A 17535-nucleotide genomic window follows, 5' to 3' on the forward strand; every position below is an offset into this window, starting at 1 on the left:
TCTGGAGAGAGGGAAGTCTGGGCATCTTTGCTTAGACTGCTGCCCCCGCGACCCGGTCCCAGATAAGCGGAGGAAAATGGATGGATGGATGGAGAATAGAGCACTGGTAGCTATGCTGGTAAAAAAAAATAAATAAATGCAACAGTAGTACTGTTGGCATTAATACAGTATTAGTGCTTATATCAATTAACTGTAGTTGAAATCAGTGTTACTCTTCAACTTCAAAGGTTATCTGCAGTATTGCTAGGTACACTTATAGTAGTCTCTGTCTGTGGGCATGCTGGGCAAACACGAAAACGGTGACAATTTCAGTGATATGGTAGTGAACAGGAAGTATTTACTGTTCTAAAAGGCTATATTAGTATCCAAGAACACTGGCCATAGATAAATAGATTTAATGTGGACCCCTGGGACGGTTTGGATACACTCAGTAATCTCATGTATCTTCTGTGTGTGTTTCAGTTAGTGGAGCGCAGAGACACCAAACTGTGTTTATTTCTAACATATTTGTATGCACAAACGCCCACAGACACATATGGTGGTTTGTCTTACTTTGGCATGGTTTTCAGGTGGTTCTCTCTCAGCTCAAGGATCCGTAGTTTGGAGAGTCTAAAAAACAAATGTCACAAAAGTCAAGACTCCATTTACTCTGTTAATTCTCTCAGTAAAATGCAACAAATGTTACAAGGAATGTCATAGAAGGTCACAACATACAGTAAAACAGTGGAAAAACAGACCCCATTTAATTCAACTCCAAAAACAGCATCAACCCTGTCCTAATCAGTGATCATAATGATACAAAATTATTGATTAGTAAAGTTTTACAATAAAAAAAAATCACTCAGCAGCATGGAAATGTCACATTCTATTAGCAAACTGCACAAACAATGTGTATATACTGTATTCCGAGATGAAAAGGTAAAAGGAAAAATGAATGAATATCTAACCTGAGATGAAAATATTATTTTACATACACAATTTAAAAATGAAAATTAAAACACTTCGTCCAAGAGCTGTTTTATACACATCACCAAATATTTGTCTGTTTTGCCATCATTGCCCTGATGAATGTGTTTTTATTTTGATGGACTCACACTGAATCTTGCACCTCACAGTTTATATGTGCTGTTAAAGAAAAAAAAGATGCTTGCCAAATCAAAGTAGGGAATTTTAGAAAATCATTCATGCACTCCCACCAAGGTATGATCCAAAACGTTCCACCAAAGAAGAAACATTAATGCCTAAGCTGATTCTGACACTGCATATAAAATAAACCATGTTCATTTTCAGGACAAACACTCAGTAGTACAGCAGCAAGGCCAACAAACCTGGACACGCTCCCTTTTCTCATGAAGATTATGCCACACAAGAGGCACCAAATAAGGATGTTGTAAAAACAACCTGACAATACAGTCACACACTTGTTCACATGCACCCTCACAAGCAAGGAAATTACATGGATCAGTTTACCTGCCAAAGTTGGCTGGCAGATACTCCAGGAAGGCATCGTTTAAGAAGAGCTGGGTGAGATTCAGGAGCTGCGTAAAACCATCTGGGAGTCTGGAGGAGAAAGAGAGTAAAAGAAATAGGCAGAAGCAGAAACGAAGAAATAAAGACATTATGAACAATCAAAATAAAAACAATAAGCAGAGAAAAACAGCGTGCTTCACTGAAATAAAACGTTTCAAAAACAGGTTCTCTAGAAATGGTTTGCTGCTGTTAGGAGATGACTCATCTCCTGCACACATGCACACACACACGCACACACAGAGTAAAAGACGTCTTTTTGTCTGCAGTATACTGTGTGGTTAAGTCTAGTTGTGATTCACGGACATTACACCTCTGAAAGGAAAACAGCAATTACTAACGTAACACCTAATGCTCCAATAGCTTCACAGCACAATGGTAAACAACACCAGCATGTTACTGTAGTAGTTACATCTCCTGTCAGCTCTCCGCAGCTGAGCCAATAGAAAATAAACACAGAAAAATATATGGTTGTATGGTACTATAGGGTCTGTAGATGTAGCCGGCTATTATCAAGTGTCTCTTGACACTAACTTGTGACAGAGAAAAATCCATTCAAACAGCTAAATATGTGTCAAATGCATGAAACAGTCTATTACATCTTGAACTGAGTCCCCAGCCACAGAAACTGATGGATAAAATTGGTGCCATCAACCAAATGCGTGATTGTTCCAGACATTTAAAAAAAACTTTCAATAGAAAATGGTTCTCAGTAAAAACACTCCTGTAAGTGAGCCTATTTGAAAGTTGAATGTTTGAATCTAGGCCGACATTGCCAGGTTGTTATGCAGAATCTTTATGCTCAGATAAATGTTAGTTATGTCAAACCTGCAAACCAGCTTTTTGCACTGCAGATAAACGTTAGCGTTTGCTGCCATCAACCCAAATGTTCAACTTTGTTAGTATATTATTGAGTAGTGCTGCTACAAGGTGTCTTACTTTGTGATAGGGTTGACACTGGCCTCCACCACAGACAGGCCTTTACAACATTTTATATTGTCTGGAAACTCCTGAATACCTGTTAGAGAGACATGGAGAGAAGGAAAATGAAATGTGCTGATATCATATGATGCATTTAGAAATAATTAGTCCACTAGATGATCAACAGAAAAATAATATACTATTTCAGTCACCGTTAAACAGGGACAAATATTCTATATTCCAGTCTCGCAAGTGAAAGGCTTTCCTGCTTTTCTTTGTCTTCTTTGCTTTCAATTATAGTTCCACATTTTGTTGAGTTAACTGTGGTTAAGACATTTTGCTATATTTTGATGAGACACACTGCCTCAGCTATTTTGGATCTGTCACTACCATCAGCTGCAGGTAGGTTTGTGTCAGGCTGGATTGGGCATCTGTGTTTAAAAATTATTTTTTAAATTATTTTTTGTTTACTTTTACCATTTTTACTGATGTCCAGCTCTTTGAGGTTAACCAGGCTGGCAATGGTGGTGGGCAGGTTGGACAGGTCGTTATCAGGCATGCTCAGCTTCTTCAAGGCCTGGCAGTTGAAAAGTTGCTATGGGAACACAGAGGGAAAACAAAGGAATAATGTAATCTTTTGACAAAATCCCACATATCTTTTATAGAGAGGTGCAAAACTCAAAGAGCCACGCAGTTGTGCCATTTTTTACCACCTTCTGTGAATATTAATTAATCTCATCTATACAGTGGCCCCTCAGGTCAAAACACATACTGGAGTGAAAGCAAAAACAATCAGAGAACTGTGCCCTAAACAGGAAAATGCTGCAAATGCCAAAGTATTCACAAGAGTGAAAGCACATTTACAAAAAAGGAAAGTGCATAGAATGCAGAAATGCCATTGATACCAACAGGCACACAACAGGCAAAAGCACAGATGAAGGGGAAATGACCCCCATATCTAGAAATGTAATTTAGAAACAACGTTAACAAAAATGTAGACCAGTTTTTACATAGCAGTGACAAATTTGTTCACTATCTCCCACTGAGGCTCCTCAGGAAGCAAAACAAACTTGACTCAAGGTCTGTTTACTTTTACATGGCGGAAAAAAACAGAAAATAATACATGTTGGATGGAAAAGGTTCAACATTCAGCTCACACAGATCAAAACAACAAACCACATGACCAACCACAAATACATAAATATTCCATACCTGAGCAAAATTATCTGATAAGCTAGTGTTACCTTAATGCTACCTAATTTCTTTTCAGCCTAGAGCATCTAGAAACCAGAGAACCAAAACAAGCAGACACTATAAGCTGCTCCTAACGCATCACATCTGTTTCCTAGCAAAGACATAAACTACAAATGCCTGGTTGTGACACTGTACAAAATGTAGCCTCCTGTCCAAAGCTAGCATTAGTTGACTAACAGCTAAAATGTCTCAGTCCAGTAGAATATTCAGTACTACTAATGTGACACAAACCACTAACGTTACACAAAGCTCAAATCATTACCAAATTTAAATCATATAAATTCAATGCAAAAGTACCACATGGGTGGGTCACTAATGTGGCCAAAACAAACACGCTAGCTTTAAATGCTAATGCATCCAGAAGGAAGAATGCCACATCTGAATCAAATCTGAGTCAGTTTGTAATTTTTACATGCACTTGATTTATCAGACAATGTGATGCACCTTTATTTTTTCCTTTAGAGAGTGAGGAAGTGAAAAACCTTAAGGTGACCCCTTACTAAATAAACAGAATCTTGTCAGCACAGGTGGAATGACACCCTGGGGGAGGGTTTCACAATCCTATTTTCCTGCTTGACACGAGACCTGAAAAGTCACTATTTATTAGTCAGTGTTCCCTAACCTCATCTTAAAACGTACATTAGTTATGAAGCCGCTTAGGAGCTAAATAAGTCACTTGCAAATAATATAAGCATGCACACTTATAGAATGTGCTCTGATTTCCCCAGCACTTGTTATGTCTACTATAGAATTTAAGCTGCTCTAAGAGCCGTGTAAGCATACCATGTATTTCAGATTTGATATGTTCACCAAAATATGTACGGTGTGTCAGGGACCGAACAGTAAGGCAGAGGACACAGCTTTTAAAGTTAAAAAAAGATGGGCTTTTTATTCACCCAAAAATTAGGGAAAAAATACAAACAATAACAAACAAACTGGGCCCTAAAAGAGGTGAACAAAAGATAGTAAAACTCAAAATACAGCAAACTGAACTACACAGTAACTCAAACAAAAACCAACTGGCCTAACAAATGACACCCATGGGGAGCATACAGTATATACTGGCTGGCCAAACCAGTAACACACACAGGGAATGGACAAAAACACTAACTAAATAAATAAACTACCAATAAACACTGAACAGACAGTCCGCCGTATTGGGCACTTGGTACAGTCCAGGCCTAATGGGAGGTATTTAAACCTACTGCTGCTGCCTCAGTCCAGTCTTTTACACTCCAGCCCAGCAGGTGGCGGTAATACACCTTAGATTGGCTTGCAAACCACCAATAAACACCACACGAAGAAGAACCCAGTCTTTTTGTCGGGACCACCCCCATCCATGGACCAGGCAGACAGCAACTCAAAAAAAATTTACACACATTAACAATACAAAATTAACCAAAAGTGCATGCTTCATTGATTATGTCCAAGGTCAAATCAAACGCCTAACATCTACCTACAACTTAAATCTACACATGTGAACAAAGAAAACAAAAGGACATTACCTAGCTAGTTGTACTGCTGGTGGTGGTTTAGGCCCTCACATGGTGAAGGCCAGGGCTGAGGCCTTCACAAGTGCTTCACATAAAGCATTCAAACAATTTCACAATTTGTCAAATCTGGCCAGGCCACTATACCTAAACACACAAACATTTCATACATGCACACACTCCAGAATCTCTACAACTCACTTAGAGGTCAGTCACCCTGGCTGTCTCAGTGGCTCTTACACATTCTTGGCACACATACATTGCCCAGACTGAGCAGATTTTTTGTCAGGTGATTGCAAATTTGACCCGCTACTTACACAGCCCTGTTAGAATATTTCCATTCATGCAGGCTATATTTAGAAATCTAATTCAACATCTGTCATTTAAACCAGGACAGAATATCAATAAAACAAGACAGCCCTCTTATAAACAGCACCTGTAATCCTCCTTGAAATATTGGAAGGGCATTTTGCCTCATCACTGGCCACATGGTTTTCTGAAAGTCTCTGACAGCCAAAAATAAGGACAAATCTGGCTGGGGAAAGATCAGCGCTTAGCCCCTCATTACCATTCTTGAGGTGTCAAGTCAAATTTTATTTACAGTAAATAGCTCAGTATCAGAGATCACATACATTATTTGCCTCAAGGAGCTTTAGAAACCCTACAGTGACATGATCTGTTCTTAGACCCTTAAATCATATTAAGGTGTCTGCAAGGCCCTTAAACGCCCAGTTGCTGTGGCTGAGAAAACTGTGGCTAACTGTGTGAGTGTACATAGGGCCCTCCTGAAAAAGACAGCACAGTTGTGCATGAATTATGTTGGACAGTAGGTTTGGCCCGGGCTCTGGGGGTTCAGTAGTACTTCTGGAGGCTACAGGCAAAGTTTCCCAAGATTTAAAAGTTGGAAAAATGCTAAATGGGTCATAGATGATATGATACAGCAGAAAGGGGTTAGAGGTGGTTCAGAGTTACCTTGGGTAGTTCTTCAATCTGGTTGGCGTCCAGGTAGAGCTCCTCCAGAGTTCTCTCGAAGCTGAAGATTTCCTTGGGGACCTGCTGCAGACTGCAGTGAGAATAGTCCAACACTGAGATCACTTCCTCTTCGCCACGGAAACAGCGGCACGGCACCAGCCGGCCAATAAGCTTCCGCTTTGTGGTCATTTCCAGACACTGCACTGTAGATGCAAAATGAGGAGAGACATGATGTTAAATTAATGCCAGAGGGTAACACTTGAAGATTAATAGGATCATTATATCTCTTTTGCTGCCAGTCTGTAATCATTTCCTTTGTCTGTGGAGATTCTCATTCATCCAGGCTGCCCCTGTCATGGTATCTCAGTGAAGACCATAGTTTGATATATCGCTATAAGATAACAAATGGTCTGAAATGACAAATTAGCATTATATATGTTTGTACTCTGTCATGAACTTTTTTTGGTTAAGTAGAATCTAACAAAAGACTATGAGGGGCCGTATAAGACATTATGTATTCTTATACGGCCCCTCATAAAAGACTTCAGAAGTCAGAGTTAGTCAAATTCAAATCAAGTTGGAATTTTAGTTAAAAAAATTAAATAAAAAGAGATTAACTGTTTTTGGCTTGTTTATTTTTCATGTACAGTATACAATATACAGTGCCTTGCGAAAGTATTCGGCCCCCTTGAACTTTGTGACCTTTTGCCACATTTCAGGCTTCAAACATAAAGATATAAAACTGTAATTTTTTGTGAAGAATCAACAACAAGTGGGACACAATCATGAAGTGGAACGAAATTTATTGGATATTTCAAACTTTTTTAACAAATAAAAAACTGATCGTTCCACTTCATGATTGTGTCCCACTTGTTGTTGATTCTTCACAAAAAATTACAGTTTTATATCTTTATGTTTGAAGCCTGAAATGTGGCAAAAGGTCGCAAAGTTCAAGGGGGCCGAATACTTTCGCAAGGCACTGTATATACTGTATGTCTATATAAATATATATATATATAGAGAGAGAGAGACAGAGAGAGAGACTTTGCACTACTTCTCAATAAAAAGCACTAAAGACAACCTTAACTTCGAAGAAAACCACGAGATTTGTCTCAGACTGCTGAAGCCTCATGTTAGATTCAGCTAAACTTGGTTAATGTGCTTTTGCACAGAAAGAAAACTGGATTTTGTCCCACATCACATTTGCTTTTGGAAGATATCTTCTCACAGCCAGTAAAGACAGGAGAAACACATAGCAACTAAAACCTGTTGCAGTGCATGTGGACATATGAGTGATGTTTTAAGACAGACCTGAAAAAAGGGAAACCTATTCTGTGAGGCAGGGATGGAGAGGGACCAACATTAGTGTGTTGTTTTGCTGCCAGGCAGGTGTGAAGGCTGAGGCAGATGGGTTAAAATGACCATCTCTCGCCAACCAGCCACTACCCAGCTCACAGCAGGCTGAGGCTCAATTCTCTGTCATGCACACAGTGTTCAAAAAACAAGCCAGAGCCATATAATTAGACTGAATCCTCTGTAGTTCTGTGATCATTCCATTACCCGACTCCATTTAAAGCGCTAGTGGTTGAATGGCATAAGTAGGCTAACCATGGGTATTAAAATCCTTGACTGAGGATTTATCACTCAGCTTCATCGTTTCAGACCCAGCCGCTTCACTCTCACACTCAGTCTACTGACAAATACAAATGTTTTAATGGCAGCCCTTTCAAACAGAACAAAGAGTGAATTTTCAGTTATCAGACTGCTGCCTCAATTTCCTGTTTGATCTGGGTGAGCTAAGAGCAGATGGGATGAAAAAAATAACAGGGTTAATAATGGTGAATGCATAACAGGAGTCAAAAGGAGGGTCAAGGAGGAAGGAAAAGGGAGAGAACATGAAATGAGAGAATGTAGAGAGGGGAATCACAAAGAGGCTCAAAGGTAAGACCTGTCTGTAAGCACACGCATGTCCAGAGGAACTCAGATGGTCCTGACTGTGAGGACGTGTTATCTGCTCTGGTTTGCTTAATTAAAGTTGGTGGGGAAAAAAAAAAACTGCATCTCCTCTAGGACTGTTTATCTAGGAGGGTTGGACCATTAAAATCAATAGCTCAAAACGAGCGTAATGAGGCAAACTGGAATTTACAGTTTGTCTAAGGCACCCAGCAGTGCTGGTGATCACATCTTGCACCACTGGTTCTTGTCTAACCCCTCATGTTTAAAGCTAAAGGCAGCCCAGGGTTTAGCACAGGGAAAAGGTACAGGTAGGATTTTAACAATGATTACATCTGTCATTTTTACACAGTCAGGCTTAAATTAACACAAATTTTCTCTTCACATTACAAGCATTTTTGCAGTAGGTGTTTTGTGAAAATGTGTTTCTGTGTGCATTTATTAAAGGCATTACTCAGCCACAGTCACAGCCAAAGTCTGTTTTTATCAGCTTCTGATGCTGCAGTTGTTCAATTTTACCCTGACAATCTATGGATATGCAAAGACAAAGAAGACTAAAAATAACAGCTTTTTGACAAGAGAGCAGAGAGAGAAAGTGAAAAGAGTCGATTGCATTTAGGGAAGTACTACAACTACAGGGACAATGACAAACATTAGGAACAAATGAGAGATTGTGAATGTAAGCAACAATGAGAGCTGGCAATGGGTCGTCACCTTCATGACATAAAGCCTTCTGGAGATCGAATTTACACCAAAAAACAGTGAGAAAATGGACAGAGATGTACAGAACAGGGAGGGTGTACAGCTGCTTGGACTATTTGCTCAAATCTGTGGATTTCAGACAAGACAATAAACATGACATGACAAACTTTTTGTGGATTGAAATAGATCTAGCTTTAAAAAGATTTGCTTTTAGTTTCCTGTTTCTTTGTATTTCTAGTGCTCTTCTTGACCCTGTCTGAATAAATGAATGTAAAGGGGACTCTGAAGTCCACCAAAATGACCAGCAAAAAAAGAAAAAAGTAGGAAGAGAGTCATAGTGTGTCAGGACCAATATGGTGAAACTAGGAAGTGAGCGTGGTTGGCTGTATTGGCTCTCACTGCTGCTATGGAAACAGCATGACAGAGCAGACTGACTCTGCAGAGGCAATGCTGCATGTGCAAGCTCCGAACACACACACACACACACACACACACGCACACGCGCGCACACACACACACACACACACACACACACTTAAATAATTCAGCTGTTCAAGACAACACCAGAACAATGAGTGGACGCAAAGCAAATATGTGAGTAGTGAGAAATTTAGCAAGAACTGTAACACACACTCGCCCACACATGCTACACGCATGCACAAAGCCACCCACACACATGCACACATTTACACACTAGCAAGCAGTGGTGGAAGAAGTATTCAGATCCTGCACTGTAGGTAATACTATCAGTGATACCTCAATGTCAGAATATTCAGTTACCAGTAAAGGTCCTGCACTGGAAAAATACGTTGTGTTACAAAGTCTATTTGTAACTGGTGCATTTACAATAAGTGTGAAAGGCCGTTTTACTTTATTTGGTTTGGGTGGGGATTTTAACAATAATTCTGCAACTTGAATATCAAAGAAATTGTCAGTTGACTCTTTTAATATCTTTTCAAGAAAAATGATAATGAGCCAATGGCATTGATAAATGAGATGAAAAAAACTGAAACTTATGCGGCGGGTGAAGGACAACTGAGACCGTACTCTGCCCATCTCTGGGAACTGACAGTGCATAGAACAGCCACGGAGCACGTTCACAGAGGGCTGCAACTGCACCTCTGGTGCAGAAGGAGAGAGATCTTCCCTGACGTCAAAACTTTGGCTGAAGTGGAGCTGGCAAGTCCAGCCTCCAGTGAGGCAGCAGAGCGGGTTCAGCTTTCAGATCTAAATTATAACAGGCATGAGAAATCCTCTGTCCTAAGCCTGCTGACAATTGCCTCTGCAGCAGGCTAGGTTACAGCAGGTCAGCTGAGTTCAATACAGTCAGCCAAACTTTGTGTAAATGGGGTGTTCATATTTTAATGGTAATTGTCAAATTTTGTAAAATTACAGTGTTCATGTTTTGCTTGTTTATGCAAAGAGGCCGCAGTGTTTTTAATGGCCTCTGATGTCACTGCAGGAAAAAGTCATGTTGACATGAAAAATGGCTACACATTAGTTTGTTCCTTATAATAAACTGACAGGTAATAATAAATTATTATGCTGAATGCCACGAATGGCTAATAAATGTGCTATGGAGAATGAAATAGTAATGTGTGCTTACAGTCGTTCATAGACGCCAACAAGTCACACCATTAGGCTAAATCTAAGTCCACTTTAGAGTCAGTGCCTCCTGCTGCACTTATTAGCTCCACTAATCTTCACTCAGCTGCACAGCCACAAACAGTCACCATACAGGGACTCACATACAGTAAACAGCCTTTCCAACACACAGTGGTCCTTTAATAAATTCCTGGATCTGAATGATGATCTGGATCAGCATCAACCTGACTGTTCCATGGGCCCTACCTCTCAAAAAAATTCATTAAAATCCATTCATTACTTTTGACTCATGCTGTGAACAAACAAACACTGGTAAAAACTTTACCTCCTCCTTGGCAGAGGAAATTATCCAGTGGCCAAAGTGAGACCTTCACAAAGACTTTTGTCCAACCAATACTCTAAACCTCTAAATTATTAAACTCACTCAAAAGAAAAGCGGCAAATCATCACATTTTAGAGGGATTAATTGTTTGGCATTTTAACGAAGGAATGACTTAAAAAGCCATTAAAATAGTTGCCAATAAATTTTCATCTGACTAATTTGAGCTCTGGGTGGTTTAATCTGTACGGACCTCAGAAATGTATTTAAGTGCAGTACTTGAGTAAATATACTTGGTTACATTCCACCACTGCTGGCAAGTCCTGAATTTCGCCTCAAGTGGTCGCTTTCTTTCTCTCTTTCCTCTGCACTTCATTCAAGCTTGTGTGTGTCTCCTCCAGTAGCTTGAGAGGGTGAATTCCCTGGGGTCCCATCACAGCCATCGCTTCACGTGCAACCTCACCGTCACCACAGTTACTGCTGCCATAGAGACCGTCTCCAGGGAGCTGGTGTATTTTTACTCATTCTCTCTCTGTCATGAAACAGAACATGCTGCACTCAGTGGGCGATCGCTCCACATTTGGCGACGCTTTACACAGACTCCAATCTATCAGACACCTTTATTGCACCTGAACAAGAGCTTCTCTGTGATTTTTTTTTGCTTTCTGACTGCTTTTTGTAAAGGTGTTAATGCTGCACTCTGCAGAGCTCAACCCGATCTTCTGCACTCACTCACAATTAAGCAGTCACAGTCAAGCACTTGTGAATCACTGACACACACATATATAGTAAAATGCACCTCCCCACACACACAAACGCACATGCAAACTCATTTAGTGTACGATTACTTTTGACAACGGGAAAAAATGTAAGATCCTGTTTCACAGCCCAGTGCTCCACATTATCAAACAAATCCCTGAGCTGTGTGTCAGTGTGCATGTGTGTGTGTATTGTGAGACTATATGTGGGAGGCATTAAGCTAACTAGCAGCCAGGAACAGCTTGTTCTGCTGTTTTTTAACAGCACTTACAGCAATCACTGTGCGTGCACCAGAACATGCATGCAAACACAGTTACATTAATCACTTACAAATGTCCTGTTAGAAAATCCAGGCTTCAAATAACTATAGAGATGAGCAGTAAAAGTGTTGTTGGGAGACATTTTGCAATACCGCATGTTTTGCAGAGTGTCATCTCTGAGGGGGATGATGGATTTTGATAATGGACATTCAGTTTGACATTCAGGGTGCTCTGTAGCCTCGCAGCCAGTGGAGTCTGGGATGTATTCCAGCTACATGCCACATTAACAAGGAATGAAGACATAAAAACTAAGTAAAACAATAAATATTTAATTCAAGGGTTGTTTTTTTTTTTGAAAGAAAAGAACAGTTCTCATTTTCTGATCCGTCTCCCTGGTGGTTAAGGTCTGGTCTGGTTTAGGTAAAATTATTTGGTTAATGATGGGGAAGCATCCACCTCCAGCTTCTTCTCTCAGAGGGTTTGGAGATGTCTAACAATGCTGTGATTCTTCCACCTTCACTATTGAGGAAATTGCTCATATAATTAAGAGGTATCACTGTCTGGAAAACCAAATGTCACACTGTCACCCAGTCCAATGTTCCTAACACTGTGGCTCCAGGTGGCATGTCTGTAAAACTCAATGACCCTTACAGGCTAAAAATAACACAACGAAACACAGAACAGCTGACAATTCTCTTGCACCCGGGATGTGGGAATCAAACATGCTCAGATGCATGAATGAGCAAAACACACATGCACCAAATGGGTCAAACTTGTGTTACCTAAAATACCACAAAATGACCTGAAAAATGTCTTCAAGGCTCACACTCAACTAGAAAAGTTTAGGACTTCTCTCCATTCATGACAAATACCGACAAATGACACACAAAGTTAAAGAAAACAGTGGGGTTTATAAATAGTACACAGTACAGACAAACAAGCAGCCAGACAGAGAAAAGCGGTGCGACAGAGAAACAGCAGATGGAGTCACACTACCAAACAGGACCAGATCTAGGTTATCAAGATTTTTTTTTCTAACAGTCAGAAAACTGATAATTGATTATGGAGCACAAGTGCTAAATATCTATTCTTTTCAGCCTCTCAGATGTGGATATCTGCTGTTTTCTTCACATTAGAAAATAGTTCAAATAAAAAATATTTGGGCTCTGGACTGCTGACCTTTATTGGACAGTTTAACAGTATAAACATGGGGAGGTAGAACACAATGAAGGACCTCAGTTTAATCTGTGATGGTTATGTAGTATGTACTTTAACCACTAGTCCACCAGGACGCATGTGATTTGCAGTTTTCTCCATTCCTTGACACTTTATAAACTAAACTAGTGGTTCCCAGCCTGCGGTTTAGGACACCTATGTTCAGTACAGTGGGACTGCAGGACGACTCAGAGGAGTGATTATCAAGAGAGGAAAGTGGGGGGGGGGGGCAGTACTTTTTCAGCCTTTCCTCTCATTTTAGCATTTGTCTTGTAACTGAATAATTTTATTTCATCAGGAATATAAAAATATCATTTAAATAAAACAAGAACTATGTGACCTTGATGAATTTCTCATCGCCAGTGGACATTAAGAAGTTGCAAGTATACAGCTTTGTCTGTCACGTGCTAAAAAGATTAGAAACCACTGGACCAAACAATTATTAGACGATTTCAGTATTATGGGTAAAATAGACCACTTCACTGAAATACATCTATAATTCATAAACTACTTAAGGCGGTGGCACACTTGACAACTAGCAGGAATTGGCTACACTGAAAGACTGTTTTCACCAACTTGTGTGGATTTTTAGACCTCGACAGTCGGGAAGCAGCACACACTTTAAGACTGAGCAAACACTGTGGATAACACACTTAACAACTGTTTGTAACAACTGGACGTTCTGCCAGTAGAGGAGCCTGTAAATCCCACAAGATCCCATCAATTCTCATGTGTCCTTGTATCAAAACCAACATGAACGCAACCGGCTTGCGCTGTTAATATTTATCCATGGTTTACAATTCAGTTTGTGCTGAAAATACAAAAAAAAGGAAAAGGCACAGAATCTGGGTGAGATCCTGGATGGAGAGGGGTGGACAGCGCGGACTGTACAGGTACAAAGGGAACTGAAATGTATCAGTCTTGTTTTAGAATTTATTCTCCTGCCACAGTTCAGTCAGTTTTCCCTCCACGTCATTTGTCCAGTGCCCCTCACACCACAGTCCATTTTACTCACCATTCATCAATCTTTACCTTTTGTTTATGGGGTAACACACTCAGGTCATTGATGTCAGTCACAAATATTAAACATGTTTAAAACAATCTTCATGGGAACAACTGGTAGCGACTAGAACGTAACACTTAAGATCAGATACATTACATGGTACACACTACACGACTGATCCAGCTCAGTCCCACTGGGTTTGATCAGACACCCAAATCCCAGTCATAATCAGTGCAACAGTCGTTAAGTGTGTGACCACATGCTCCAGTATAAAAAATATGTACAGTAAGAAAAAAATATTTTATTATTTTAAGGAAAATTGCTAAAACCTGAGCCTAATTTCCATAACTTCGGCCTTTGTCTCTATTGATTATAAAATTTTATCTCACAGCATCAATGAGTAGAAGTTCGATTACGCAGGTTATTACACCTACACTGAAAGCGATCCCTCAAAAAATGTAATTTTATGCTAACTATGATGGACATTTAAAACAATTTGATTTTACCCATGGCCATTTTTTCCAGACAAGTTTAGCTGACTGCTTTCCCAGTTAACTTGTTGAGTACAAAGATAACACATCTGAAACAAATGTCCAGGACTACGAGATCAAAGTAGCAACATGGTGGAATGACTGTTTAAACATCAGAGGTCAGACTATGAAATTGTTGTGTAGTGTTAGGTGTTACAGCGGAGTGGCATCTTTATCAACACATGGTTAAGTGGCTCTTCACAAACATTTCCAGACCGACTTATTTGGCTTTTAGCCAAAGGCTGCATTCGTCCAACTGTTCCTCTGTATTTGTGAAGCTCATAGAAAAACAAGTTTCTGTGAGCATCTCTGCTCCCTCCTCTCCTTCTGTCATGTATCACTTTCTTGTTCTCCCATTTCCAGGCCAGTCTTTTATTTTTTCTAATCTCTCTGTTTTTCCAGGGTTGTGCTCAGTGGCCCAGTTCTGCTCGAGACACCCCAGCACATCTTCTTTTTCTGTTCTCCCTTTTCCCTTTCAGGCCTCTCTCGCTCTCTACACTATTCCTCTGTCTGTCTGTTTAACTTTTTCCTCTCTCTCTTCCTCCATCCCACCCCCTAACCAAGAGACACAAAGGGAAGCCATCTTAAACTGAACACAGTACTTGTTGTTTCCTCTCACTGGGAGCGTTGGTGATCTAAATCCTTTTTTTTTTTTTATTCCAGCAGGTGATTCAGTGGAAAGATAAACTTGGCATCTTGGCTTTGAAAACTAGGAAATCTTCACAGACTGTGTTCTCTAGGCTCAGTCATCATATAAGGGAAAAAAGTAAACAAAAACTTTTCGTGCCATTTTGCAAAACTATCTTTTTTACATTGTAAAATATATTCAAGATCTGCAACCTGCAATCTGAGAACTTGACAAATTCAGGCCTTGTTTAAGGTCTTCTGAATGCAGACACACAGGTCAGGTTTAAGACTGAAATACTAATATACCTATGAAACAGTAATATATGTTTGTAGGTATGCACTGTATTACCAAGTGTATTGTGTAGACATGTAGTCACAATGTAAAGCAGCTAAGTAAAATACTTAACCTCAGACAAGATCTTCCTTTCTCCACTGCACCAGAATCATCAGTGTTTATTGCATCACAGGTTTTATGTCACGCACATACACACTATCTCAATGTGAATGCCTCCTGCCAAGACAAAACTGGATATGAAAATGTATGAATTGTTGGTTTACACTAACTACTCACTTTGTTCATTCATAGTTTTATAACTAAATGTGACTGAGAATATATTACCATTATATATAAAGACTAAATTTTAAACTTCAGGATTAAAAATGTACTCTTGATGTCAATGTCAGTCTGTAAGCGTGTATTTCAGTTTAGATTTGAGCATCTCTGTGTTTATTTTTGTGTCATTTGGTTGTTTATTTAAGGTCACCTTGCCATGCTGGTGTCTCAGCAGCTCATCCAGCGCTCAAAGCCAGAGGGAGAGAAGCAGAAAGACGGCACACACACACACACACACACACACACAGCATCATGTCATTCAGCCAAACTGTTGACCCAGAAGTTTTGAACTATTCATAGAGCACACTAAGAACAGGGCGGCTCTTGTTATTAAAAGTTTTAGGTTAATTTGATTTAACATTTTTAAGACTAAATATGAACCCTGGGTCCTCAAGGTACAACCTGCAATGTACCAGTTCATCTATAACATGGTCTGACCCACACTGCTTTACAGAGTCACCTAAATGTAAATTTATCAAGAGTCAACCCATGTGGAGCTCTCCAGTGGGTTTCCATTAGACAAAATGCAACTTGAATCTACTTATTTTATTGTGAAATATGAGATAGTTTTGTTCCTTCAGGCCCCTGGAACCTATTCAAAGATACAATGTGAGAAGGAAACGTCACTCTTTGGTACAACTGCTCACAACTCTTGCATGCAATCTGTGAGAAGTGCTTGTGAGCAGGCATAGCTTCTTTTTCAAGCATTTTTGCCACTTAATGAAAAAAGGAACAACCTGTAAACACAACATTAATACAAACTAATTGTTTTGGACAGTCCGCTAGGAGATACAGAACATTATCTTTCATTTAAAGTTGTGTTTCTGGTCACCTAACAAAATTTGATATGCTCTCTCATTTGTAGATGAAGGAACGATCTGGCTTTTTGGTTCCTAAATGCTGCACTAGGTTTTCAGCTAGTCACTAACTTTGTCTGTTTGCTGTTTAGTGCTGGGTAGGTTCTGGAACATACAGTCAATTTCAGCTTGTTCACTGTATACTTGAGGGAAACTGCATTATAGACATTCATTTGATTAACTTTTAATAAAAGTATCAATTTGGGCGGCTTTGAACCATCAAAAGCCAAAAATGAAGAAATCACTACGGAAGATCTTTTGGTGAGTAAAAATCTGTTAAGCATTACTCATTCCCTATATCCAGTAACATGATGCTGACCCTACAACATGATGAAGACAGAGCACACACTAAGGATAATCACCTTTATTTGGCCAAGTATGTTACACACAAGGAATTTGTTTCCGGTACAGAACTGAGGCAGCCATCTGTGGCGCCAACTCAACCGATGGTTCTAACCACTGTTGCCTCTCCCACTGTCCTGAATGCATAAGAATGTTTCACCTTCACCTGAGGAACTCTCTGTGAACACACTGAGAGATGCTGCTATCTGGATCAACCTCTCTGTCCTCTGTCATCCCCCCGTCTATCTCTTTTTTTTACTTCTAGCTGATAGTGGTGCATAACTGTCTAGATCTCTATTTATGCATTCACTCCATCTATCACCTGCTGCTGCCTGTCACTCCTCTGTCCTCCTCTCTTCTTCCTCTATTCTGCCTTTTTCTAAAAAACAAGATAATATACTGTGACTTTTCATCTAGGCATTTATATCTTTCAGCCTACATCTTTATCCTTGAAGGAATCAGAACTGTTTTGGTCAAGGTCACTTCAACATTGATACCCACTCTCTGTTGCAGGAATTGAACTTGTGACCTCTCGGTTACAGCACCTACTCCTAAAACACACTTTACTTGTATGTTTGCAGGGATT

General features: G+C 39.8%; 1 protein-coding gene across 12 annotated transcripts in view; it reads right to left on the bottom strand.

Moving 5' to 3' along the window:
* Nucleotides 1-17535, bottom strand: part of lrrc7 (leucine rich repeat containing 7) — a 104798-nt gene that overhangs the window by 38163 nt on the left and 49100 nt on the right. For all 12 annotated transcript variants that reach the window (XM_020602828.1, XM_020602838.1, XM_020602837.1 and 9 more), the window contains 5 exons: nt 6165-6367; nt 2926-3043; nt 2467-2545; nt 1471-1560; nt 553-609 (listed from right to left, as the gene is read on the bottom strand). In XM_020602828.1, coding sequence (XP_020458484.1) covers nt 553-609; nt 1471-1560; nt 2467-2545; nt 2926-3043; nt 6165-6353 — 533 coding nt within the window. In that variant the 5' untranslated portion in view covers nt 6354-6367. The remainder of the gene's footprint in view (nt 1-552; nt 610-1470; nt 1561-2466; nt 2546-2925; nt 3044-6164; nt 6368-17535) is intronic.

The sequence above is a fragment of the Monopterus albus genome, unplaced genomic scaffold (genome assembly GCF_001952655.1).
Source record: "Monopterus albus unplaced genomic scaffold, M_albus_1.0 scaffold58.1, whole genome shotgun sequence".
In the NCBI taxonomy this organism is placed as follows: Eukaryota; Metazoa; Chordata; class Actinopteri; order Synbranchiformes; family Synbranchidae; genus Monopterus; species Monopterus albus.